At 42.0% G+C, this 27,481-nt stretch overlaps 1 protein-coding gene across 2 annotated transcripts in view; it reads left to right on the top strand.

Moving 5' to 3' along the window:
* GLP2R (glucagon like peptide 2 receptor) overlaps window positions 1–27,481 on the top strand; it is a 56,709-nt gene that overhangs the window by 23,790 nt on the left and 5,438 nt on the right. For both annotated transcript variants that reach the window (XM_053289068.1, XM_053289067.1), the window contains 6 exons: window positions 1,634–1,793; window positions 3,754–3,814; window positions 6,859–6,928; window positions 8,688–8,776; window positions 17,974–18,112; window positions 24,648–24,689. In XM_053289068.1, coding sequence (XP_053145043.1) covers window positions 1,634–1,793; window positions 3,754–3,814; window positions 6,859–6,928; window positions 8,688–8,776; window positions 17,974–18,112; window positions 24,648–24,689 — 561 coding nt within the window. The remainder of the gene's footprint in view (window positions 1–1,633; window positions 1,794–3,753; window positions 3,815–6,858; window positions 6,929–8,687; window positions 8,777–17,973; window positions 18,113–24,647; window positions 24,690–27,481) is intronic.

The raw sequence follows: 27,481 nt of genomic DNA, 5'->3' as shown, positions 1-27,481 counted from the left end.
TATGCAATGTTAATATTAAGTAGTATTAAGCAGCATCCATTGACACCTAGACTTTCCTCTGAACATGGAAACTTTCCCAGAAATATTATTGTTAATTCAGCTCATCCAGAGCATTACAGTTCTACACAAGGCATTATTTGGTCACCACTTTCCAAGGCCAATATATCTTCCTTTCTCTCTCTCTCTCTCTTTTTGAGAGAGTTTTTTTTAAAAAGCCAACAAATTCCACATAATAATTTACTTTTATTTATAAAATGTATAGATCGCATTTCTGTAAAATGTGGTGTACAAATTAAAAATAAGAAAGTTTAAAATATGTTTTAAAAAAACACTTAAGTAAAAAAAGAAATGGTGCGGCAACCTTCAGAACCCAGGTTCAGGAGTCTGAAATGCTGTTGTGCATTTTAAAACTGCCTCCAGTGGCAGCTGGTATGGGCAGGGCAGGGGAGGCATAAAAATTAGCTGCAGCTTATTCTCACTCCGCCTGCCATGCTCCAGCTGCCTTGCTCACTCTCTCATCACACCCTGCCACAGTGTTAGTCCGCTGGGATGGCGATTGCAGTCTCCAACTCGGTTAACAGGGCGGCGGGGCAAGACAAGAGAAAGTGCAACAGTTGGAGTAGAGCGGGAAGAATGAGAATCAGCCGCAGCTGCTGCTCATTTTTCACGCCTCCCAGCCACACCCATACCAGCCGCCACTGGATGTTGTTGTATTTGCTACTTACTAATATTTACAGCTTACTAATGCTGCTGGATAGAATCTATCTGTGTGGTTGCTAAGAGTTGACACCAACTTGACGGCACTTAATCAATCAATCAATCAATCAATGCTGTATAAGTGGCTTAGAATCTGGCTACTTGAAGAGCCACGTTCTTCTGCAAAAGTGTGCCTGAACCCTCCATTCTTCATCTGGGGCCCTTCCCTCGGTCATTCCACCATCTGATATTACATGGGTGGTGATCAGAGTGAGTCTTTTGGGTTATGGCACCTTGTATGTAAGTGAAGTGTTCGAGCCAGGAAAGCTCACCTAGTGCTGACCATGATGGCTCTGTGGCTGCTGTTCCTCTGAAACCTGCCGGCTCTTCAGATCACCTGACCCTGTTGGGCTGTAGTACACTCCCTGGCCATCTGCAGTTCAGCAGAGATCAGCCAACTCTTCTTTTGACTTAACAGCTGCCCCAGCAGTGCCTGGGCACTGCTGCCAGAGATTCCCATTCAAGGCTCCTGATGCCTTGTGTCATTCATTTCCAAAGATGCTTTCATAGAAAGGGGACTAGCCACATGTTCATTTTGATTGGTAAATACTGCATTTATAGCCTATGAAACTGAGAAATTATAGCAGTTTTAAAAAGCTTTGCATTCCACACAGTTAATTTCTCTTGGTTCCAAGTTTATCACTAATGAAAAGAAAACAGGAGTGTACAGTATTATTGTTTCTTCTAATTCTCTCATTTCTGCAGAAGTTAGCCCTTTGCAGGATTGGCCCAGTATTCATGCATTACGTCGTTGGGGCCAATTATTTCTTCTAATTCTCTCATTTCTGCAGAAGTTAGCCCTTTGCAGGATTGGCCCAGTATTCATGCATTACGTCGTTGGGGCCAATTATTTCTTCCAATTCTCTCATTTCTGCAGAAGTTGGCCGTTTGCAGGATTGGCCCAGTATTCATGCATTACGTCGTTGGGGCAAATTATTTCTGGCTTTTGGTGGAAGGAATTTACCTCCATAGGTTATTAGTGACCACGGTTTTGTCTGAGAAACACCTGCTGCAAAGATATGTCCTCATTGGATGGGGTAAATATATATATTTTTCACAGGAACTTGACTGACTTATGATTAACTGCTTCAGGGTAGCTTTATTTCAGTTTATTTCCAGTGTCATCATTACTGCTTCTACCATGAAAACCAGGGATCATCTGTTGAAGACAACAGATGAGCCAAAGGGGCCATTCACGTGACTGGGTGGGTGGGGTGGGGGAGGTTGGGTCTAACTCATCTTCCCCCCACAACCCGGACAATCACTGGAATGTTGCTGGGAGCACGGACCGCGCTCCCAGACTATCCACTATGCATGGCACAGCTTAGAACTCCGGAGGCTGGTGCAATGCGTCCTGGCCTCTAGATATCCCACAGTGCACTGCATGACATGGGGGGAATCCCTCCAGGGGACAGGTGCTCTAAGCACCCGCCTCTTTGTCTGCTGGGGCTGAACACAGCCTCCGTGAACACACAGTCCCAGAGCCCAGGTTAAGGTCTTGTTTGAGGCTTTAACCCCAATTAATAGCCGGGTTAAAAAGCTGAGCTAGGCAGCGCTGCTCTGCCAGGATCAGGTCAGATGGGCTAGGCAATTCTCACGTGCAGCCTAACCAGGCTGGGCTTCCCTAGCCTCAGTTAGGGTGCGTTTGAGAATAGCCTCAATGCCTACCTTCCATTTATCATAATGAGAGGACTTCAGTCACCAGTAGCCAAGGGAAGATCCAACACCTTTCCTCTGTTTCTCCATCAGATTTGTATGACTGCAGTCATCATACAATTCTTAAAGTTTACTGTTATTGCTATTACCTGCTCTGAGATGTTCAAGAGATAGAGGGGTGTGTGTGTGTGTGTGTGTTAACTATTCAATGAATTTTTATTTTTATTTATTTAATTAACTTATATACCGCCTTGACTCCAGGGCTCTAGGCGGTTCACAACAATAAAATGCAATAAAAACAAAATAAAACAAAAAAACAATGATTTAAAACAATTTATAACATTCAAAGATTACTAAAAGCCAGGCTAAAAAAATGCATCTTAAGGGATCTTTTAAAGGAGGATAAAGATCTTAAACCACGAATGCCTATTGGGAGTGCATTCCACAGTCCAGGAGTGACTACAGAGAAGGCCCACGCCCGAGTTGCCACCAGACGAGCTGGAGGCATCCGGAGACGGACCTCTCTCGATGACCTTCATGTGCAGTGGGGATCATTCAGAAGAAGGTGCTTTCCCAGGTAACCTGGTCCTAAGCTGTTTAGAGCTTTAAAGGTAATGATCAACACTTTGTATTTTGCCTGGAAACCTATTGGCAGACAATGCAATTGTTTTCAGACAGGCATAATATGGTCTCTCTGAGAAACCCCAGAGACCAGTCTACCTGCTGCATTTTGGACCAACTGAAGTTTCCGAATTACATACAAAAGCAGCCCCGCATAGAGCGCATTGCAGTAGTCAAGCCTAGAGGGTACCAGAGAGTGCACCACAGTTCTGAGATCAATATACCTAGTAATTTAAAAAGTCTCCTTTTGGCAAATAGAGGTCATGTCATGAGGAGAATAGACTTTCCCTTGTTCCAATTCCATCAACATCTTAAGGCTTTTAGACTGAGGCATTACATTGAATTTGACTGGCTGATTTAGTGTTTATGTTTTGATTGTCTGTTGAATCTATGTTCTCCAGTTCTGGGTTTGTGTTTTGAAAATTGTTTTAGATTGTTTTTAAATTGGTTGTTCATTTTGTTAGCTGTCTTGATCATTTGTATGAGCCAAAATATTAAATACAAATCATCTTATAAACAACCAAATATTTCCCCATCCCTTTTACCAGGTACCCTAGTATTATTTACTCTTCATGTAGAAATATACAATTTATTCATTTGTTTGTTTGTTTAACATATTTATATACTGCCCAAAACTGATGTTTCATTCAAGATGCAAGAGGATTGTTACATTTTAAGGATTGTCGTGCCTCAGTCCTCCATCTCAGTTTTTCCTTTCAGGTATTCCAGTTCTGTTTGTTGTCCCCTGGGGAATAATAAAATACCAATTGGAGAATGAAAGGTAAACTGTCTCAGAATGTCCTCCTGAACTGATTTGATTTTCTTTCTGCCTGCTCTATGTCAATATAAGGTTTTGGTGTACGTAGATATGGGCAACTGTTTGCACTATTGTGACCATTTGTAAACTTGTTGTGGAGCTAGTCAGCTATAGTATCTGGCTATGCAAGGAGAGGAATGTTGCTGCCCTCTGCCTGCCCCTGCAAATTGTCCCCCATTTCTGATCAGTTGTGGAGGCCTGTTGTGAATGGTGTGGAAGCATCCAGTGTGGTGGTATTGCAGGCGCTAAGCAGGTGTGGACCTGATCAGTAACCGGATGAGACACCACTGGGAGCCCATCACAAACTATTCTAAGCTTTCTAAGGAAGAATGGGATAAAAGTATAATAATAAATTAAACTATAATTTATTAATAATTTATAATTTATAATTTATTAACCAAGCTATAGCTGATTGGCTCCCCATGTTAAACTAACTCCTACTTAAAGAGTTATGAACCGGACATTAAGTGAGGTAATGTCCGGTTCAGACATGCCCAGTGGAACACAAATGGGTCATCATCATTTGCTTCTATATATCAGTTGCTTAAACTTCCATTAGCAGCCTCACTATACAAATAAGAAATTGCATTACAGTTTCCTGCAGCCAAGACCATTAGAGTAATAGTCTGTCGTTTGGAAAAATGCATGCCTTGGGATTACTTGCTTAGGAATGGATTGTTATCTAGGGCTGCTTTTGGAAAATATTAAGGTTGTTTACACAAAAATGGTAATGGGGCGGGGGGAGGGCTGGCAGGGAGTCAGGCTTCTACCTGCATTCCCACACACAATCAAATTGATCTCCAAGGCTCTGCCACTTGTGCGGCACACAGCCGGGCCGTAGCAAGTGGCAGAGCAGGTAGCCAGAGGTGGGAGTTCTCTGGCACCCCTAAATCCAGGAGCGCAGTGCAGTGAGTGATTCTCCCTCAGCTGGGCGCTCTTGCTTCCCGGCTCTGTGTGTGCGTGGGCTGTCTGCAGCCTACACACGCACGACAGGGTACCTTGGTCAAAGGGCACACTCGCTTCTAGGTAAAAACCTGGGGGGAAATTCCTGTGCTTCCTGGCAAAGTAGTGCTGGGATCAGCCATGATCCCACTGCTTCGCACAAGCAGCCCTACCCATGTAGGGCTGTCCACACCTGGGGAGGGCTGCTCATGTGAACAGCCTCATTATCTTGAATAACCTGATTAGATTATTCTAATCAACCACCCTGAGCCATTTTTGGAAGGGTGGTATATAAATCGAAGAAATAAATTAGTTCCTTTGACAAAAAGCCAGGACTTTCCTATCAGGCTTTGCTACTTTCCAGCAGAATGTGGTGCTGAGGGCCTGTCTGTACAGCAGGTTGTATAGTGCTGAACTAGAGCCTGAATGGGAAGAGGTCCTCCTGTAGCACCGTGGGAAAACACATGCCTTGCACTGCCAGTCTTGTTGACAATACTGAGCTGGCCGGTCGAGTGGTCGGACGGTAAAAGGAGACGCTTCATATTTTAAGAGGAGATCTCTTTCTAGAGGGAAAAAGATATATATGTTGAAAAAGCAATATTCTCCACTATATTGCTTTCTGTGGTGGAAAGCTGGTTGTGCAGGGATTGGAAAGCATTGGCTATGCTTTTGACTATTTTGGAAAATTCTATACAGATGTGCTCTAGGAGATTCCATACCTCCTCTCACTCTGCTGATCTTCTGATCAGGAGCACTCTACTACTACTTATATACGGTTTTTCAACAGAAGTTTCCAAAGCAGTGTACATAGAATGATAGATAGATAGATATGGTTCCCTGCAGGGTTGTTGTTAGGGTAGAGGGTGCCCGTGTTCATCCCTCTCCCTGGTGACCTCTCAGAGTGAGGGAGATAATGAAGAAAATAGGGAGGGGTGGAGCTGGGGGACCCACAGGAGCTGGTGGGGGGGCTGAGTTCTTTGAATCCATCCGCTCAATGATAGCTACACACCTGGTTCCCGGTCCCCAAAGGGCTCACATTCTAAAAAGAAACATAAGGTAGACACCACTGCAGCAGCCGCCACTGGAGGGATGCTGTGCTGGGGCTGAATAGGGGTAGTTGCACTCCCTCTGCTAAATATGAGAGACTCACCACTTTAAATGGTGCCTCTTTGCTCAGTTAGAAGAGGTTAGCATTCCCCCTTTATACCACAAGAACTGGGCCTGTTGTCAAGCTTCAGGGATCCAGGGCCATTTCTAAGCAACACAGTAGTCAAATCCTCTGTGAGTAAAGAATTAGTACTCTAGGACTTGTGAAAATCACTTTGTGTCGAGTGTGTTAAGATTCATTCTGTTTTGCTACGCAGGATGAGGGAGCCTAGAAAGGAAGGCCTAGATGAGGAAATTTCTATTTCTGGGATTCTTAATATTAAAAAAGGAAAGACGAAGCTCCTATGGCCACATATCAATCAAAATGTATTGGGGCCACTCCCCCTCACGACTGGGCGGGAGGGGGAGGGTGTGGACATGGGGAAGCCTGCACAAATCTTACCTTCCCCTCCTTCCAGATGATCCATTAAATGTTGCTGGGAGCATAGACCACACTCCCAGATGATCCACTGCTGCACAGAGCTCCAGAGGCCGGGATGATGCATCCCAGCCTCCAAGAATCCCACAATGTACTGCATGTCAAGCTCAGTGCATTAGGGGATTCCCCCAAGAGATGGGAGCTCTAGGCCCCTATCCTTGAATGCAGCCTGAGGAGATACATAATCCCAGAGCCTGGGTTATCAGTGTGCTGGCGCCATTAACCCAGGCTAAGAGCCAGGCTAGGCAGTGCTGCCCCGCCAGGATCAGGCCCAGTCCCGAAGGTTCTCACGTGCCTGGGTTAGGGTGCATGTGAGAATAGCCTCATTATCTTTGCCATGGGCTATTTCCCAAAAGAGAAAATTGCATGGTCAATACATGGGAACTCGATATCATAGGTCCAATTAAAAGCTTTTTTAAAAAAGTAGTTTGCCATTTGTGTTTATATGAACTGATGGAATGACCTATGACTTGCTTTCTAGATGCTGGACAACAATTCAGAACATGGCAATCTGGTGGATCATTCGAGGGCCCATTTTCTTTTCCATTGCTGTAAGGATAATTTTATCATCCCAATTAATATACTATACATTGAGATACATTGTTCTTTTATATTATTTATAAGGGAAGATATGTCCTGGTGTCACTGATTTGTATATGTGGAGATTTTTAAAAGACTGATTTGAATAGAAAATTATAATGAGTTTAACTTCCAAGAAAATGGGTTTAGTATAGCAGTATTGTTATGTATGTCTAGCTTTCTCATGGTAACCACTTTGCATGTGGCAATAATCTTGTCCTAGCTGCAGGATTTCCTATTGGCCCCACATTGATAAAGGCTCAAGCTATTTAAGGCTGTGATTCACAAATGACTTAAGCCGCCAAATTTATACTTATACAAACATAGTCCCATTGACAACGTATGTGGACCTGTGAGGTACCAATTGTACAACATAACGAAATTCAACATCTTTTTAAAATACTTTCTTAGACAACATGTCCATCTGCCTAAAAGCAGCTGCCTTTCTGCTTTGAGTGAAACATGGAGTTGTTTGCAACTGTCAGCTTCTTTTCTGGAGCACAATCACAACAGTTTGGGGGAAGCTCTTATTCCATTATATATTACACTGCATAAAAAGAGCATAGATGGCAAAGGTACAGAATTTATTTAATAATCAGCTTTACGGCATAAACTTAAAGAGCTAGGAAAGATAGCACATCACATAGACACTGTTCAACTTTCCACTGTCCAGCCATTAAGATCTGGGGCATTGGTGCTTAAAACACAGGGAAGTTCACATATGCCTGTTGTAACTCAGTATCAAATGATGACTTATCCACATGAAACAGCCATCATAATTGAACACAGAAGTTGGTTTCTCATCACCTCAGCCATGCAACTTTCATGGAGGAAGTTTGTTCATTGAGCTCCAGGTTTTCAAAGTACAAAACTCAGCTGCAAGGATGAGGCAAGACATCAACTAATATGTTGTCAGGTGATATATATACCAGTATGAATAAGTCTAAAGGCAAAACCTTTGCAGCTCACCCCTTCACTAAGCCCCTGAGCACCAGGGTGGGCACTTCTTATGCTGACAGTATACAGCTAATGGCGGAGTTACATCTTAAACACAAACACACTCAAAAAGCTGTCAACAGCTGCGGAAGGGAATGCAGAACAAAGAAATTGTGAGGAAAATGGTTACCTATGGCCTATTCTGCCAACTTCTTTACACCAACTTCCTTACTCCATAGTCCTCTTCCACACCACAGATGTCCTCTGGTGAAGTTCAACACACGTGTAAATATGCATTTGAAACCCCACTGGGTGTTGGGGTGGCAAGGAATGTTTGGAGAAAAGCAAGAAGTGAGGGAAGACTGAAGCACTTCTGTTGCTTTTCTGCTCTTCTCACTAGCAAGTGAGAGATAGATACAAGGTGGTCACATTCAGTGGTCTACTCTGTGTGTGAGAGAGCAGTACCTTCCCTATTCTGTTGGGCTGCAGAGGAAAGGCTACAAACCTTTCCCACCCACACCCACTCCCAATGCTCACTACACACACACACACACACACACACACACCACAGAATGTGACAGGGCAGTGGCAGCAAAAGTTGTCTTCCTTATGGATTTAAGAAACACACACCTTATAAAACCACTTCTGTATTCAGGGGCTAAATTGCTTCTTTAAGTGCATTGCTCATCATTGTTCCATTACTAGCACTTTCCTGTCAATAGTATTTACAGGTGGATAGGCTGAAAGACATTAATTGCATTTACTGTAACTAACCAAGCTGTGCTTTCTCTAAAGGTTAACTTCTGTATCTTCCTAAAACTTCTAAAACTGTTACTTTCAAAATTTAAAGCCTGGCAAATGAGCTTTCGTGATTACAAATTCAGGTAGGTATGAAATTCTCGGGTTTGTACTAATCTACTTAACCTTCTGCAGTAACAGTAGTTCTCTTGTAAACTGGCAACGGAATTTGATAATCATTTGCAGTCAAAACTGCAAGGAAGAAAATATTTTTTAAAAATCAAACTTGCAGAGAAGAAATTGCTTTAAAATGAATACCAGTCTTGAGGTTAAGGAAGGGACAGTATGCTCTGTTGATTGCATTCCAGTTCATTCTGAATAGCTGGTTGGAATGAGTTCTTATAACTTAGGGCTAACTCAAATGTCTGGATTTCTGCATGTAGGGAGAAACATAACAATTGTGCAATCATCACATGTGACATCATCAATTTTGCTACATGCACATACAGCATACACCCACTGGGGCCTAATGCTGAGTGAGATTATAACTCCTCTTTGGTCTGCAAGTGAGGACTTGCATATTGGACTGTTGCCCATGAAGAAACATTCTGATAAGGAACATTCCGTGAAAATAGAGACATAGAGATGGCGGAAGAAGAAGAGGAAAAGGGTAAACTGACAAGCTGGTATAGAGAAATTTTGTGGAGAAATGACTGAAGCTCAATCATTCATGCATGCTTAACCTGTGCTTTGGCTGCATTATCAGCCAAGAAGTCTGAAATGTTTAACAAAAATACAGCATTCATTAACATAAGAACAGTAATGCTGGATCAGAATCAGGGGCTATCTAATAGGGATGTGCACGGAACCGGTTACAGGCATTCCCTGGAGGATGGGGGGCAGTCACTTTAAGGGGCAGGGAAGATTCTTCCTACCATTCCCCACCACTTTTCCTTCTTTGGAGCTCGCTTAAATCATGTGGGCTTGGGACTACAGCTCCCTGCTTGCAGCCCTGTTCAGCATCACCAGCATTGCCACGCTCATGGCTGACACATGTGTGCCTGCATGCCATGTGCATGTGCATCAGCCATGAGCATGGCAACACTGAACAGGGCTGCAAGGAGGGAGCTGCAGTCCTGCGCCCACGTGGTTTAAGGAAGCACTGGGGTGGGGGGGGGAGCAGTAGGACAGGGAGGGACACGTAGGAAGAGCCTTCCCTGTCCCTTAAAGTGGCCCCCCACCTTTCGAACCAGCTTGAAAGCTGGCTGATCGGCTCAGTTCAGCACTCCAGGAAAGGAGTGCCAAAATGGTTCCATTCACAGCTCTACCATCTAGTTCAGCATCCTGTTTCAAACAGTGGCCCACCAGATGCCTCTGAGAAGCCCACAGCAGTAGGCGAGAGCATGCCCACTTACTTGCTGTTGCTCTCCTGCAACTGGTATTGAGAGGCTGTCTAAAAATCTTGTCTCTGAGGCCTATAGTCTGATAGACCTGTCCTCCATGACTTTCTATAAGCCCCTTTTAAAGCCATCCAAGCTAGTGGCTATCACCACGTCCCATGGCAGATAATTCCACAGGTTAATTATGTGCTGTGTGAAAAAGTACTTCTTTTTGTCAGTCCTAAATTTCTCGGCCTTCAGTTTCATGGGATGATTCCTGGTTCCAGTGTTGTGAGAAAGGGAGAAATTTTTCTCTCTGTCCACTCTCTCTACTCCATGCATAAGTTTTTACACCTCTAGCATTCCTCCCCGTAGTTTTTATTGTATTTATTTTATCTAGTACATTTATAAACCACTCAATACCAAAAGGTCCCTGGGCGGTTCACAGTATAAAACCAATTAAAACATTAAGATAATTTAAAAATTTAAAATACAATAAAAACTCTAAAACCAAAGCTTTAAAACTATAAACTAAAAGCCTGACTAAACGGTATGTTTTTAGGTCCTTCTTAATTGTAAGCCACTCAGAGACGCAAGTAGGGAAGAGAGCTGGTCTTGTGGTAGCAAGCATGACTTGTCCCCTTAAGCTAAGCAGGGTCTGCCCTGGTTGCATATGAAAGGGAGACTCGAAGTGTGGGCACTGTAAGATATTCCCCCTCAGGGGATGGAGCCGCAAATAAATAAATAAATAAATTTCAGAGACGGGGGAAATCTAATTTCATTAGGAAGTGCATTCCAGCAGCTTGGGGCAACTCTAGAAAAGGCCCGGCTTCGAGTTGCCACCAACTGAATTGTGGTGGCAACCGCGACCAGACCTCCCCAGATGATCTTAACAGGTGATGAAGTTGATGAAGAACAAGAAGGTGCTCTCTTAAATACCTCAGACCCAAGCTGTTTGGGGCTTTGTAGGTAATAACCAGTACTTTGTATTTCTCCCGGAAACCTATTGGCAGCCAGTGTAATTCTTTTAAAATGGGTGTAATATGATATCTTCAAGAGATAGGAGCGGAACCACTGCAGAGCTGTGCCACCCACTCCCAACCCCTTCAGGATACCATGGGTGATGGTATTGAAAGCCACCAAGAGATCCAAAAGGATCAATCAAGTCATGCTCCCACTGTCAATTCCTAATTGGAGATAATCCAACAGGGCAACCAAGGTAATCTCAGACCTATAGCCTGCCCAAAAGCCAGTTTGAAATGGGTCCAGATAATCCGCTTCCTCCAAGACAGCCTGGAGCTGAGACGCCACCACCCTCTTAATCACCTTGCCCAACCATGGGAGGTTGGAGACAGGACTATAATTGCTCAAAAGTTCCCTCTTTTTGAAACTAAAGAGCCCCAGATACTCTAGCCTTGTCTCATAATGAAGATGTTGCAGGCTCCTGATCATCCGGGTTGCCCTCTTCTACATGTCTACAATATCCTTCTTAAGATGCGATGACCCAAACTGTATGCAGTACTCCAAATATGGCTGCACCATATATTTGTGTAAGGGCATTATAATATTAGAATTTTTATTTCCAATACTCTTCCTAATTATCCCTAGCATGGAATTTGCCTTTTTCACAGTTGCCGCACACAGTGTCAACACTTTCAATGAGCTGCTCACCACGACTGCAAGAACTCTCTCCTGGTCAGTCACTGACAACTAAGATCCCATCCGTGTATATGTGAAGTTGGGTTTTTTTTGCCCCAATGTGCATCAATTAACACTTGCTTACATTGAACTGCATTTGCCATTTTGTCGCCCACTCACCCAGTTTGGAGAGATCCTTTTGGAGCTCCACACAATCTGTTTTACTGCCCAATTTTTTTTTACTATCCTAAATAATTTTACTACCCTAAATAGTTGAGTGTCATCTGCAAATTTGGCTGCTTCACTGGTTACCCCAACTTCTAGATCATTCATGAACAAGTTAAAGAGCACTGGGCCCTGGGGGACCGTACGTCTTACTTCCCTCCATTGTAAAAACTATCCATTTATTCCTAACCTCTGTTTCCTGTCCTTCAACCAGTTACCAATCCACACATGAACCTGGCCCCTTATCCCATGACTACTAAGATTACTCAAGAGCCTTTGGTGGGGAATTTTGTCAAAAGCTTTTTGGAAGTCCAAGTATACTGTGTCAACTGGATCACCTTTATCCACATGCCTGTTGACATGCCTCAAAGAACTCTAAAAGGTTAGTGAGGCAGGACTTGCTGTTGCAGAAGCCCTGCTGGTTCTTCTTCAGCAAGGTCTGTTCTTCTATCTGTTTAACAGTTTTGTCCTTAAGTATACATCCCATCAATTTGCCCAGCACAGAAGTTAAGCTAATTGGCCTGTAATTTTCCAGATTCTCCCTGGATCCCTTTTTGAAAATAGGAGTTACATTAGCTACTTTCCAGTCCTCTGGTACAGAGCCTAATTGTAGGGACAAGTTACATATTTTTTGCTAGGAGATCAGCAATTTAGCGTTGTGCATTCCTATAGAACTCTTGGGTGGTTACCATCTGGCCCTGTTAATTTGTTAATTTTTAGTTTTTCAAGACAGTTTAGAACATCTTCCCATATCACCTCAAATGGGCCCAGTTCTTCAGCCACTAAATCTTAAAAGCTCAATTCTGGAGAGGGTATAAGGCCAATTTCCTCCATTGTGAAGACAGATGCAAAGAACTCATTCAGCTTCTCTGAAATCTGCTTATCCTCCACAATAAGCACTTTCACGCCCTCATCATCTAAGGGTCCAGCAGGTTTTCTGCTTCCAATATATTTAAATAAATTTTTGTTATTCCCCTTGACACTTCTAGCTCAGTGTTCTCTCTAATTTTTTCATCTGTGTGCTGAATGAATTTTGTTCTGGGCAGCAGTATCAAAGCAGTGTGTGTGCACGTACATTCAGCGTGGTGCCTTCCTGATTAGATCCTGAGCGGAATCTAAAATTAACTGAGTGGACTTTAAAAAAAATAGCTATATGCTCCTCAGACACTCTTTTTGCATCCTTTATTGTCTGTTTTGCAAGAGTTTATGTTCCTTTCTGTTCTCCTCATTTGGGCAGGACTTCCATTTTCTGAAGGAAGACTTCCCTTTTATAGCTTCCCTGACTCTACTTGCTAGCCATGCTGGCATCCTCCTGAACTTGGTATACATTCCAACTGAACTGCTATTATTGTAGTTCTAAATAAGTTCCAGGCTTTCTGGAGTGATTCGACCATCCTGACTTTCCCTTTCAGCTTCCTTTTAACCAGAGCCCTCATTTCTGAGAAGTTTCTTCTTCTGAAGTCCAATGCATCTGTGTTGGACTTTCTTGGCAATACTTCACTCGCAAATAAATTTAATTGGATTTCAGTGACTAGGGTCACTGTTACCCAGTGGTTCTACAACTCTAACATCTCACACCAGGTCCTGGGCACCACTCAGGATTAAGTCCAAGGTCGGCTTCTCTCTGGTTGCTTCTGTGACCAACTGTTCTAAGGCACAGGCATTTAGCCATGTCTAGAAATCTGGCTTCTCTGTCAAGATCCACATGCAAATTTTCCCAGTCTATGTGAGGGTAATTGAAGTCACCTATAGTTACAGCTCTGTCTCCCTTTGATGCCTCTCTAATTTGTTTCTCCAACTCCAGGTCACTGTCAGCATTTTGATCTGGAGGGCAATAGCACGTCCTTCATAACACATTTCCTTTCAGTCTTCGTATTATCAACCATAATGATTCTGTGGAGGACTCTGGTCCTCCCAGGTTTTCTCACATGTTGGATTCTATCCCTTCTTTAATATACAGTGCTACTCTACCCCCAATCCTTCCCTACCTGTCCTTTCTGTATAATTTATATCCAGGAATAACAGGGTCCCACTGGTTCTCACCATTCCAGGTTTCCCTTATGCCCACTATATCTATGTTTTCATTAGCAACCAACCACTCCAGGTCTCCCATCTTGGCTCAGAGGCTTCTGGCATTGGCATATAAACACCTATGCCTGCAGCTCGCGCTGACACAGAGATGGGCGCCTAGACCACCTGTCCCTTGGGGGATTCACCTAGTGCATTGCACTCAGCACGCGGTGCTCTATGGGATACTCGGAGGCCAGGATAATGAGTCCTGGCCTTTGTTTACCCGTGCTGCTCCCGGCAGCTTGGGTGTGTGGGTGTGTGGCTTGGCTTGTGCCACAGGGGCTGCACACAATCATCTGGGGGAGGGTAGGTTGAACTCTGCCTTCCCCCCCGCCACGGCCGTGAGCATGGTCATGTGAACAGCCCCATTATATGTTAATAAGTTGTTTCTTTGATCAAAGAAACAACTTATTAACATATAGATAGTAAAAAGAAATAAGTAAGTTACACTGAATCTGTATGATGAATCCTAAAGAGGACGCTTAATGTTTTATGATGCTCCCATTAGCCATTTTTTAAAAAATTAACTAGAAGGGGTGAGCACTATGTACTGTAAATAATTAACAAGTGATATCATTACTAATAAAAATGCCTAAAGTTTTTAAAAAGAGTAACCAGTGCAAAGAAAAAACAAAATCATTGTAAGTAAAGACAGTTGTTATGAATATTTATATACCACTTTTCAGCAAGAACAATCCACAATGCAGTTTACATAGAAAAAGATATAAGATGGTTCTCTGTCCCAAAAGGGCACACAATCTAAAAAGAAGCACAGGGTAGACACCAGCACCAGCAGCCGGTGGATGAATGCTGTGTTTGGGCTGACTTAATTTCATGACCTAACTTGCCACAATACTTGCATTCATTATATATTTTTAGTGTATCTCAAAAATACATGGTAACGGAATCATTTTCCACAGTAATGAAATCAGCTTCCTGTGTAGCTTGAGCTTGCTCCATGCACAGTCAACAGAAAGTGGTTAGTCTTCTATATTTTCCCACCAATCACAAGACCATAGCCAGTATTCTGCATTGAACTACAGTAGGCCTATTTGTAAGTATAATTTATAGTTATTTATAGTTAGCAGTTACCCCTGCTAACTGGGCAAAGAGGCACCTTTTACCATGGTGATTCTCTTTATTTAGCAGGGGGAGAGTAACTGGCCCCATCCACCCCCAGCACAGTACTTCCAGTGACTGTTGCTGGTGTGTGTCTTATGTTTCTTTTTAGAATGTGAGCCCTTTGGGGACAGGGAGCCATCTTATTTGTTTGTTATTTCTCTGTGTAAACCGCCCTGAGCCATTTTTGGAAGGGCGGTATAGAAATCGAATTATTATTATTATTATTATTATTATTATTAGTGCGGCATAATAGCCTTGTGTTTCTAAATAGTTACACCCAGACTTCCAAATGAATTGTGCGGATTGTACAGATTAAAATTTGGGCCACAACTTTATTAATCAACTTTTTAATCATCTGCAATGTCAATTATCCTGGGTCAATTATCTATCCAGTGGGAGAAGATATCTATGACTAAGGCAGAATCTGCCTTGGCAATTGCTGCCACTCCCTTTCTTGGTCAAGTGAACAGGGCCCAAGAAGAGCAACAGTTTTCTGCCTGCTACCCACTCCTCAAGCCACAGAATTGGACATATTAAGGCAGGTTTGGGTGCTTCACCAGCCGCATGCCATATAACTCTGAGTGGGTGGGACAAGCAATCCCCAAAGGGAGATTGTTTATTCCCAGGCACTCCTGGTTAACAAAGCCCTGAGAGACTGTGCTATGAAGATCCCCTTTCACTATATCACCACCTCTGTTTGCTCATCAGTGATGATGATGTGGTGATTTTCCTGTTCCCATACTCACCTGCCTTTGTGACCATAGGCTACTCTAAAGGCATCTACAATTAAGATCACAATGCCCACAATAAACTCCTCAGCATGGAGTAGGTGAAAACAAATTCCCACCCAAGGCCAGTCACAGTGGATCTCCAACATGCCTATTCAGCCTTGATAGCAACTGGCTTTTCCACACTAACAAAGGAGGAGCCACCACCTTGGCAGCTGGATGTAATTCTGCATCCCCTTGAAGGCATTTTGGGAGCTGAGGGGAAGGAGTGGCTTTCCTGGGAGCATAAATATGAGTTTGTTAATGTAATGTAATAGTATGTATATGTATATGTGAAAACCATTATTCTTCATGGCCAGGAATAAATGAATGCAGTCGGATAAAGAGCTCTGCATAGGGTTAGCAGAAATATTATGAGGCCCGAGCAGGATAAATGTAATAACAAGGGAGGGCCACAAGAAAAGACAGCATTTGCCAGGAAGATTAATGACTGGTCCAGCTGCTTGACACCAGGGGCGTAGCTAGAGGAGAGGGGGCCTGTGTTCACCCCTCTCCCCAGAGACCCCTCAGAGTGAGGTAGTTAATGAAGAAAATAGGGAAGGGGTGGAGCTGGGGGGCCTGGGTTCTTTGAGCCCATCCACTCAGTTATAGCTGCACCCTTGCTTGACACTGGTCACATAGTTTTCATATCTAAGTCAGACATGGAAGTTTCTTTTCTTTGAAAATATGTCAGAAGTGGAATGATTTTTCCTTCACCCGTTGGAAAATCAGTGTCAGGTGGAGGAGCAGCAAGTTCAAAAATTGCAGACTTTGGCACTGATTTCAGAAACCATTACCATTTTATTTTTTTTTAATATCCATCATGTAAACTTGATCCAAACTGTGGTATAGTAATTTTCCAAATGCAGTATTCCAAGCTTTAACTAATATTTTAATGTTAAATAAATGTTAAACACTGAAGCAAATACATGTGCTTCAAAATTTACCTGCTTGTTTTTCTATTAATTATTTATCAAATGACTTCCATTACCACACACTGTGATTCCGTTACCTGTATATTTCCTTTCTTCTAATTAAGTTAAAATAAGCAGAGAAGTATGAATGAATGCAAAACTTTGAAAGGAGAGTGTAGTTTACAGGGGGGTAAATAGTCACCTGTCCTGTGGCTGTGCATGGGTTGAACTTGCATTTAATTGCATTGAATTTGTGTATAATTGTGAATAATTTTATAATTGCACAAAAGGGATGTCCAAAAATGATGATTAAATTACTTCAGTATTTTGAATGTTTCAGACACTGGCTCACAAGATGCACAGTGTTACACCTCCATGACACTGCATCCCAGGGCTGATGTGGACTCCTTAGCAGCCCCAACGCTGTTCTGAATGAGCAGTTGTGCAAGCAGTGCTATCACTGATTTCCTATTTCACAACAAAGAGAAACCAGTGGTATTGCTGTTTACACAGGCACTCATTCAGATCAACATTGGGGCTGCTCAGCTTAGTTACAGAGGCATAACAAGGTGCATCATGTGGGTCACTATCTATAATATTTAAGGTTTCTCCCCCACCCCCAATGGCCTTATAGCAGGAGATGTTTTCTTCTCTACGGTAATTGAAAAATCCTGGGTGATCCTGGGTAATGGGTGATCCTGTTATCCTTGGAACTGACTTATTCATCAAAGACTAGCATGTATGTCAGGGAGAAGGCTAGACTCAAATCCTTTTCTCCCACATGCCAGTTTTCTATGTTTGTATGAAACAGCATTTAATCATGTGATTCCCCACCTGTCCAATGCCATACAATAGTTAATCTCCATGAGGTCTGCATGCTTTTTCCATTAAGGAAGTGTTTTCTGTACAAATATGCATCCGTTCAAGCTGTGTTATGTGTAGAGGCAATGCCTACAATGCAGTTAGCAGAGATCCTCTTCTCTCCTGCCATCCCCCTCATTTTAGGCCCCTGGGACTTTAAAAACGATGTATAGACCATCAATTTAAAAATATACAAAGATTTTAGAAACGGATGTATAAATGGGAGTATGATACTTCTGAATACTAGCACCAAACATATTCCACAAGCAAGTGACCCAAAATTATAATGATTCCATTGGGTTTTAATAATGAGTTTCACCTCAGGGGTACAAGAATTACAGTTCTATTTGTTTTTTGTTTGTTTAAGATTGGCAAGATCAACCTGCTTGCTAATACTGTTGCTTGGAATTCAGGAAATTATTTTCACCTTCACCCCTGATGAACAAGTCGAAGGTCTTGCCAGGCATATAAAACAATTCATTCAGCTGCCAATCAACTCCTTTCATGTAAGTCTTCCAATGTAGAGAAAATTATGTGTTGTTTTGTCTTCCAGTATGTATCAGGGGCGTAACTATAATAGGGCAAGGGAAAACAGTTGTCTGGGGGCCCACTGCCTTGGGGGGGGAAGAGGCAAGTCACATGACTGACTCCCCCAGCCGCGCACCCGCCCGGGCTTCCGTCAGTTGTATTCATCCTCTGAAATTGATGTGAGTGTTAAGACCTGGAGCTACCAGAACAGCGTGTCTTTCTCTAGTACAATTAAATGACTTGCATCGTCCACAATTTACAAAAGCTTTTAAAAAATAATTTAGGATGATGTTCTATTGTGGCACATAGGAGAATATATATATACACACATACACACACACACACACACACACTCTCTTCAGTGATGAGGGGCCTATTTTAAAATCTTGTCTCTGGGCCCCCACTCCAACCTTTCTACGCCCCTGGTAAGTATATTATCAATTTCACAAAACACATTTGAAAAAAGGATAGAATTGTCATACCAAAACCACAGGAAAAGAAAAAACAATGGGGAAAAACCAACCTAGTATTTTCTAATAAAGAAAAGAGACTATATGGCTGAATATTATGAATATGACGAATATTTATATACCACATTTCAACCAAAATTCCTAAAGCAGTTCACAGAGTCATAAATAAAATAAAATGGCTCTCTGTCCTCAAAGGACTCACAATCTAAAAAAGAAACATAAGATATGTTATTGAATATGTTAAACATATTCAGCCACTGGAGGGATGTTGTGCTGGGAATGGATAGGGCTAGTATTAATGATAATTTAATATGATCATTAAACTTCTCATTCCATTGTTGAACAAACAGCACTCAGTGCTTCACAAAGTTATTATATATTTGGCATCCCTCATTAGTTAGTTCTAAAATAATTCGTCAATTTTGTCATTTCAACTATTTGCCAGATCTTTTCCAAACAACTTTCAACTTAGGAGCAGCAGTCTTTCCCCAATTTACTGCCAAGTTCATTCTGGCTGCATGCAAAGGATTTATAATAAATTAATGGTCACATATCTCTGCCTTTCCCTTCAAGTCACAAAGAAGAATGGTTAATGGGTCTAATGGTAATTAATAACCAGCAATGTCTTCAATGATTTGAATTATTGCCTTCCCATATATTTGTAATATTTGGCATTGCCACCAACAATGAATAAAATCCACTGAAGAGAAGCTACATCTGCAACACTTGGCTGAACCAGTCTTTAAATATATATTTGTAAATTCAGAAGGTGAAATAGAACTGGCATTTAAACATTTTGTTTACAAAAATATTTAAAGTGTATGCAAATTAATTTGGAAGGAACACTCAACCAGAAAAATTTCCACGCATTTTGTGAAATTATTATACTCAGTACTTTCTCCCATTTCCTTTGATATTCTACTACTGTTACTAATACTATGAATATTTATATAGTGCTTTTCAACAGAAGTTCCCAAAGTGATTTACATAAATATATTACATAAATAAATAAAATGGCTCCCTCTCCCCAAAGGGGTTAAAAATCTGAAAAAGAAATATAGGATAGACAGCAGCAACAGCCACTGGAGGGATGCTGTGCTGGGGATGGATAGGGCCAGTTGCTTCGCCCCTGCTAAATAAAGTGACTCTCCACTTTTAAAAGGTGCCCCTTTGCTCAGTCAGCAGGACTGAATTTCGTTTCATTTCATTCATTTTATAAATGTTCCTTATCAAATGTTTACAGTTAACCCTATACCATTAGGCTTTTTCTAATCTCTCCAAATCATTGGCTTAAAGCAGGGGTTTCCAAGCTTGGGTCCCAGATCTTTTTTGGACTACAATGCCCATAATCCTCAGATGAAGTGGCCATTATGACTAGGGGATGATGGGAGCTGTAGTCCAACAACTTCTGGGGACCCAAGATTGGGAATCCTTGCCTTAAGGTGTTTATCATATGTCAAGTTTAGAGATATTGAAAAAATAGGGGCAGTGCTCCAGCTATTCTTATCCTACTCCCTAAATTAAAACATGCCCATAATTCTACGTCTCTCAATGTTCCTAATTCAGGTGCCTCTTGGTATATTAAAATAGATTCAAGGTGAGATTAACAAAAATTACGGTTAGGAGAAAGAATAACTACCATAATGGTTAGTAGAAGTATGGTTTTCCATATGGTTAGTAGAAAGAAACTGTAGGCAGCTTCACACAACTAGCACCAAGTCAGTAAGTGATGTCATACATAGGCATGATGTCTGAACCCACTCAAGTTCCGTTTGCAGCCAGTTACTAACCTCTTAGCGACTTGTCAATTTCAGCCTGGGAATTGTAACAAAGGACTGAAGTTGGCTTGCTGACGTCGGTAGGAAGTTGGTAACTCTGGCTGCAAACAGGATGGGGTGGGTTGACATGTAACACTCAATGGGATGCAATGGACATGTGAAACTGCCCTATCTATTCTTTAAAGTGAGGTCAACACAATAAGCAATTCAAGAGAACTTTCATATGGTATTGTTTCCATTCTAAACTTTTGCTAAACCAGTCCTTCCCCATTATAATTCACCTAGAATGATAATGCAATACTAGATTTTGCAACACTGCACTGATACACCATACCTGCCAACATGCCCCTATTTTCCCATTCACCTGAATGGGATAATAGGGACATGTTGGAGGTATGCACTTACATACCATTTATTTTAGGAACATCAATTTCAAATGTGATTTCTTTCCAATCCCAATATATGGATTGGAGCATGTTGCTGCCATATCCTTAATTTAGCATTGCTAGCATCCCTTGGGAGAGTCATAAATAGAAACAAGGGCTGACACTGAGACTAAATATAAGTAGTCCCATTGAAATTAATGGGACAAGCTAACTATCCCCTGCTAACTGGGCAAAGAGGCACCTTTTAACGTGGTGATTCTCTTTATTTAGCAGGGGGAGAGTAACTGGCCCTATCGACCCCCAGCACAGTACCTCCAGTGACTATTGCTGGTGTCTATCTTGTGTGTTTGTTTGTTTTTAGAATGTGAGCCCTTTGGGGACAGGGAGCCATCTTATTTATTTATTATTTCTCTGTGTAAACCGCCCTGAGCCATTTTTGGAAGGGTGGTATAGAAATTGAATTAATAACAACAACAACAACTTGTCATTAGTTTTAGTGGGGCTACTCATGAGTAATTTAGTCTAGATGTAAATGAAGATCTTTTGGCAAAACCACCATCTTTACTGTGGATATAGTCTTCCTATGACACCTTGAGCTTTATTTTGAATGTTGGAATATAACTCTTCAAATGGCTTATTCAAGGAATCAGAAAAATATACTGTACATTTTTCTGTGGCAGAGTGGATTAGTAGTTGGGCTTATACTTATCTTGTACCCTTGGAAAAATATACTCTTAAATAATTCATTTCATTAGTTTTCCCAGGTATTCCAGTTCTTAGTGATTTAGTAATACATAAACTACATACAAGGCTTATCTAACAGAATGAGATCAGTTTATTAAGAAAATAAATAAATACCTTCCTATAAATGCAGGTAACGATATCTTGATGAGAATTCCAGTTGTAATCATCAGCTGTGCAGAAACCTTGGACCTTGGTCTTGGAAACCTGCTAAAGAGACCAGCTCCAACTCTGCTATGGCTCTTTTATGCAGGCCAGAGATACCTAGTCCACTCCCAAAAAGGACATGGGGGGAACCAAAAAGTCATAAAAAAGAGCCTCCAAACCTATGGAGGTGCTCAGGGCTTACTATCTACTGTAAGGGAAGACTGAAATGAATAAGGCGACCAAGGGCCTCCCAAATCTCCTGCAGTCTCTGTTTCTACATGCACCTGGCACTACTATGGATCTTATACTCAGGCCAGACAACCTGCCACTTTCCCAAAGCTGAGGGGGAAACAAAAACAAGAAGAGTGGAAAATGAGGAACCAAAACCAAAACTATTTTAAATATATATTTTATTAAATGTTCCAGTTCCATTTGATGAACAATTTAATGGATAAAACATATAATATACAACAAAATTAGCTAATGCTTCTATTCATATTTGCCTATAATAATATCCTTATAAGTTGTCTCTTAGGCACAGAACATACCCCAAACAGGATGAAAAACCTCTATAGTCCAAGTTTACCAGATACCATCCCATATTGTGAAATCTTTTTGAAAATGCTTGCCATTTCCCACTGACTCACATAACAAATTCCTGGCTAATGTACTAATCTAAAGCCCATATTTCATGACCTTCAGAAAACCCAGAGGGGTTTGGTAGCTGTGTGTGCTCCCAATCTTCAGTTGTGTGGAAGCAAGGTAAGAGGAAAACCTGGGTAAAGTGATTGTGTGGAAACAAGGTAGGAGATAAAACCGAGTAGCTTTCTCTCCTACTTTGCTTCCACACAATCACTGCTATCCAGGTTTTCCTCCTATCACCTTGCTTCCACAAAACCGAAAATTGGGAGCATACACAGCACCCAGGTAGAACACAGCTTTTGATTGTGTGAATGACCTCCTGGGGTATGCATCTTGGAAATATTTCATACATGTGGCACCCACATTTTTCAGCTTTTTTCACCAATCCTGAGGTCTAGTGCAAAAGTTGCAAATTATCTATGGATAACTTTTAGATATCTAGGGTCGCCCTGTCGCCCTGTCCCTGCTGCAAAACATCAAGGGTGCAGACAAAGGAAAAGGTTGAGAAGCAACCCTTCACTTAAATGTGGTGGCAGGGTTGGGGGCAGGGAATGAAAATACACTCTTGAGGGAGAGAAAAATATTTGGGTGATTGAAATGGGGGGAGAACTCTACAAATGCCTATAAGGAAAACTGCACCTCTGCCAGACATATTTGTGAGTAGGAGGCACTCTTGCGTATGTATTTCTCAAAGAGAGCTACATGGAAAAGTTTCTGGATTGTGCAAAGGTAGCAAGAATGTGCAAATAAGAACATAGGAAGCTGCCTTATACCGAGTCAGACCATTGGTCTATCTAGTTCAGTATTGTCTACACAGACTGGCAGCAGCTTCTCCAAGGTTGCAGGCAGGAGTCTCTCTCAGCCCTATTCTTGGCGATGCCAGGGAGGAAACTTGGAACCTTCTGCATGCAAGCAGGCAGATTCTATTCCTGGAGGGCCCCATCCTCTAAGGGGAATGCTTTACAGTGCTCACACATGTAGTCTCCTGTTCAAATGCAAACCAGGGTGGACCCTGCTTAGCAAAGGAGACACTTAATGCTTGCTACCACAGGACCAGCACTCCTGAATGAATGCTGGGAGATTCAGGGAACTGACGGTAGTAAGATTTGGCTGAGTTAGCAGCAATATAGGGGAAAACTCTCTGAACATTCAATATTTAGAAATTATTAACAGCCATTCCTCTCAATTTTTTTTATTCTATCTTCTGTACTAATTTGAATATACTTTAGTCAGTTGATTAACTACTGCTACAATGCAGTTTCAAATTTGCTTGGGGTGTGTTGGTCCCAAAGAACAAGTTATATGGAGTAAGCAGTAACTGACTGTATTTTTCATTGGAAACTATCAATACTTTTTAGGGACCTTGAGAGGGCTTGAGTTGAACATTCATTTGAGCCCCCACCCCTCTTCTTTTCACTTGGAGTATACTGTTTGTCAGGGACCCACAAATTTAGACTTGACTCACTTACTAGCCAGCCATTATTTGTGGTCGTCACCTCCAATCCCCTCTCTTCCCTCAGATCTTTTTTTCATAGCACACAGGCAGAGGGCTTAGGAGAAAAGCAGGTGGACTGGCATTTTCATCAGGATATGGAATAGAAGTGGTAAAATCAGGAGAGGCGAGACCCTCTCCTGTTGTTCAGAAAGTATTCCTGCTATTTCTTACTTTCTCAAAAATGGCAGTAGAAATGAGACCTCTGGTGAGGAGATCTGTGTGGGCCTGGGAGACACTTGCAACTGGTGAGCTGGCAAGTGGATTTGTAAATGCGTGCTGTTTGTCAAGGCTGATGTGGCCTCCCTCCATCTATGAGGCTTGGGGCAATGCCCTCTCCCCTTCAAAAGGGCCTGGATAATGATTCAGTCTTCCAAACTTCATGTATACATTTACATGGGAGGTCTCAGATGCACATCCCTTGGGCGGGGGGGTGGTGGTGGTGGAGTGGGGTGGAAACTTCACAGGCATTAATATACTGGCATGAATAGAATTTTGCCTTAAGCTTCAGACTACAATCTTCCTTGCGCAATCTAATGTAAAAAGTGCAGATTAGGTGAAAATGATGTATTTCATGGGACCAACTTTAGTGGTTTAAAATTGGAAGCCAGACACTTCCTCAAGCAAAATTGTCAAAGCAAAATAAAACCAGTTAATGGTACAGATACAGGTTTTATGCCTTGCCACCTGGTTGCTGTGAAACAAAGGCCATTCTGGAACAAGATAAAGTTGATTGCATTAATGTTCAATTTGACAGCATTGTGGTTTCAGATGTTTTTGTGATGGCATATGCTCAGAGTTGAATTGTACTTCAGCAAATTGCACTCAAATCTAATTTTACCTTATTTCTCTTTCAGGGTTTTTTGGTAGCATATTTATACTGTTTTTCTAATGGAGAGGTACGTTACCTTTTGATACCCTTATTGCTAATCATGTTACAAACAAAAGAACTGCACTGGCTGCTATGTTTCCGGATGAAATACAAAGTGCTGGTTATTACCTATAAAGCCCTTAACAGCTTGGGTCCAGGCTATTTGAGAGAGCACCTCCTCTGTCATAATCCCTGCCGCCTGTTATGATCTTCTGGAAAGGTCCAGTTACGGTTGCCACCAGCTCATTTGGTGGCAACTCAGGACCGGGCTTTCTCTATGGCTGCCCCAGGGCTTTGGAACGCGCTCCCTGCTGAAATAAGAGCGTCTCCTTCTCTGTTTGTTTTCAGGAAGACCCTCAAGACCCTCCTGTTCTCTCAGGATTTTAATTAGAATTAATTTTAATAATTATAAAAACTTGTTTTAATAATTTTATTATATTGTTTTTGTCATGTGTTTTAATTTGTTACTTTTAAATATTCTAAATTTTATACACCGCCCAGAGATATACATATCAGGCAGTATAAAAATATGATAAAGAAATAAATATTAATGGGGAAAACCCAGAACTTGCAGGGAAATTCCTCAAAGTAGTCATTGCTTAATTTGACATTAGACATTGCCTGATTTGACTTTTTAATTTCAATGGGACAACTTTGAGTAATTTTCCTGAATTATGTCAGCCAGTGAGCCTTAAGAATGTGTCTGACTCTGCTCCATAATATGCCCCAAGGCATTCTGGGATCAGCTAGTGCAACCTGCACTTTGTGCTGGGTGGTGTTCTGGTGGTCTGTAGAGTTTTGTTATGGGCAGGTTATTCCCCGGCTAAAGAAGTATTACATCTCCTACAACATTCCATAGGACAATTGGCAAGAGAATACTGGAACAGTATCTCCTTCAGCTTTCTGCTTGAAACAGCAAACTTCCATAGCGACTTGTGAAAAACTGGCCCGTTACTTGAAAACAGTGTGAACATTCACATCCATTCCAGTTGCAGCTGGATATTGTGTTATTTCAAATGGGTTGTGCATTTGTATGTACATCAACATCTATATCCTGCTCCAAAGAGTCATATGCAACTACACATAATTTATGCTGGATTTAGGTAAAAGTCTTATACACAGCACTAGCAGCCAGTGGAACTGCCTGTGCAAAAAGACAATGAACACTGACCCAATTGCCATTTGCCAGGATGATGGGGAGACATTCCCTCTCCCCTTCCATTCGCAGTGGGACCAGAGCAGCCCTTCTTGAGACACGTTGAGCCGGTTGTCTCAAGCAGTAGATTACTGAGGCACCAACAGAATGATGAGATGCTCCCTGCTGCCATTGCAGCAGCTCTTGGGAGTGAATCTGACCCTTGTAAGTTTACAAAGAGTGCCTCTCCTCACATTCTTTGCAAAGCTTGCAAGCAGCATGAGAGAAGAGGAAGCTGCTGGCAACTTTCCTCATCCCCTGAGCCACTTTCAAAGCTTGCAAGGATCAGTTTTTATTTATTTAGTCATCATCATATTTCTGTACCGCCAGATGTGTGTGTCTCTAGGCAGTGTACACAGTTTTGAAAGGGGCTGGCCCCCTCTAGTCTCATGAGGTAAGGCAGCATTTGGCACCTCGCCTCAGGGGCTGCAACGCTTTGGGCCACCTCTGGTGGGGGCAGTGGGAGGGCACTATGTGCCTTTGATGACACCATCACATCAACAGATCCAATATTCTACATGGTGTGATGACTTCACCATTTTCGCTACTTGACCTCTGATTGCCTGGGATCATTCATGCCCTTTAGTGGGTGAGGGGAATGGCATTGAAACAGATGCACAACTACACCAAAAATGGAGGGGAGGGGAGAGGATTGTCATGGATCCTTTCCACCCACTATAAACAGCAGCTGTTACATTGACATTCCAAACCATCAGTGAAGAGATGAACTTCTGGAAAAGGAAAGCAAATAGAAATTAGGTGCAGAAAGGAGACTTATAGGGGAGTGGGTAACCAGCAAAAATGGCAGGCAATGTACAATATGCATCTGTCACATTTCAAGTGTATTGTAGCAGATTAAAGTCTTTGTCTCAGAGCAAGCTCAAGTGAGGGAAAGAAATGCTGAATCATCCTTGCATGAGCTGCCTGGCTAGGCTCCTCCTAAAATTATCCTGTATTATTGCTAAGTTCAAAATGCTGCCGCTGCCACCACCCCTCTTAGCAACAGAGCTTGAGCCTCCCTGGACTTAGGGTGGAATCCCAGGGAAAACTCTTTATTTTGTTATTGCATAAGTACAAATATCTTCCACATGCAAGCCTACACATGGCGAGAAAACTGATAGGTGCTGAACATTTGAGGACATGTTTGCACCAGAGAAACCCCCCTTTGCCCCCTTTTTCCTGAGTTAAAACCCAACTCGGGGAAGCTTGTAAAAAGAAAAGAACTAAAACAAAGTTTTATTCAATTACTACAGATTGCTTCTATCTGAGGCTTTCTCAACATTTAAATACAGTTAAAAATACTTAGACAACAAAAATAGGTTGTCTTAACACACACTTAAATGTTTATAGAGTCCTTTGCAATGCCCTAGGTAGGATGGGTGTAAGCTAGTGTTTCTTATTTTACTTACATTACAGGTAAACAATAATAGACCAGTATCAGAAATATGCAAAAGCACACACACCAAGGAAATAGAGATTCTAATGCAAACTCTTACTAAACCACTTTCTCCTGCCCCAAACTTCCAAAGTCACTAGCCTTGGCTTCCTTTTCCCTTTAACTTAACAAGCTTGATTCTCCAGTTGAGAATCAAGCCCCTCTATGGCCACATGTCCTCCTATGCACC

Source organism: Hemicordylus capensis, chromosome 2, assembly GCF_027244095.1.
Source record: "Hemicordylus capensis ecotype Gifberg chromosome 2, rHemCap1.1.pri, whole genome shotgun sequence".
Classification (NCBI taxonomy): Eukaryota; Metazoa; Chordata; class Lepidosauria; order Squamata; family Cordylidae; genus Hemicordylus; species Hemicordylus capensis.
Note: the sequence above shows the minus strand (reverse complement) of the source record. Positions and strands in the feature narration are given on the sequence as shown.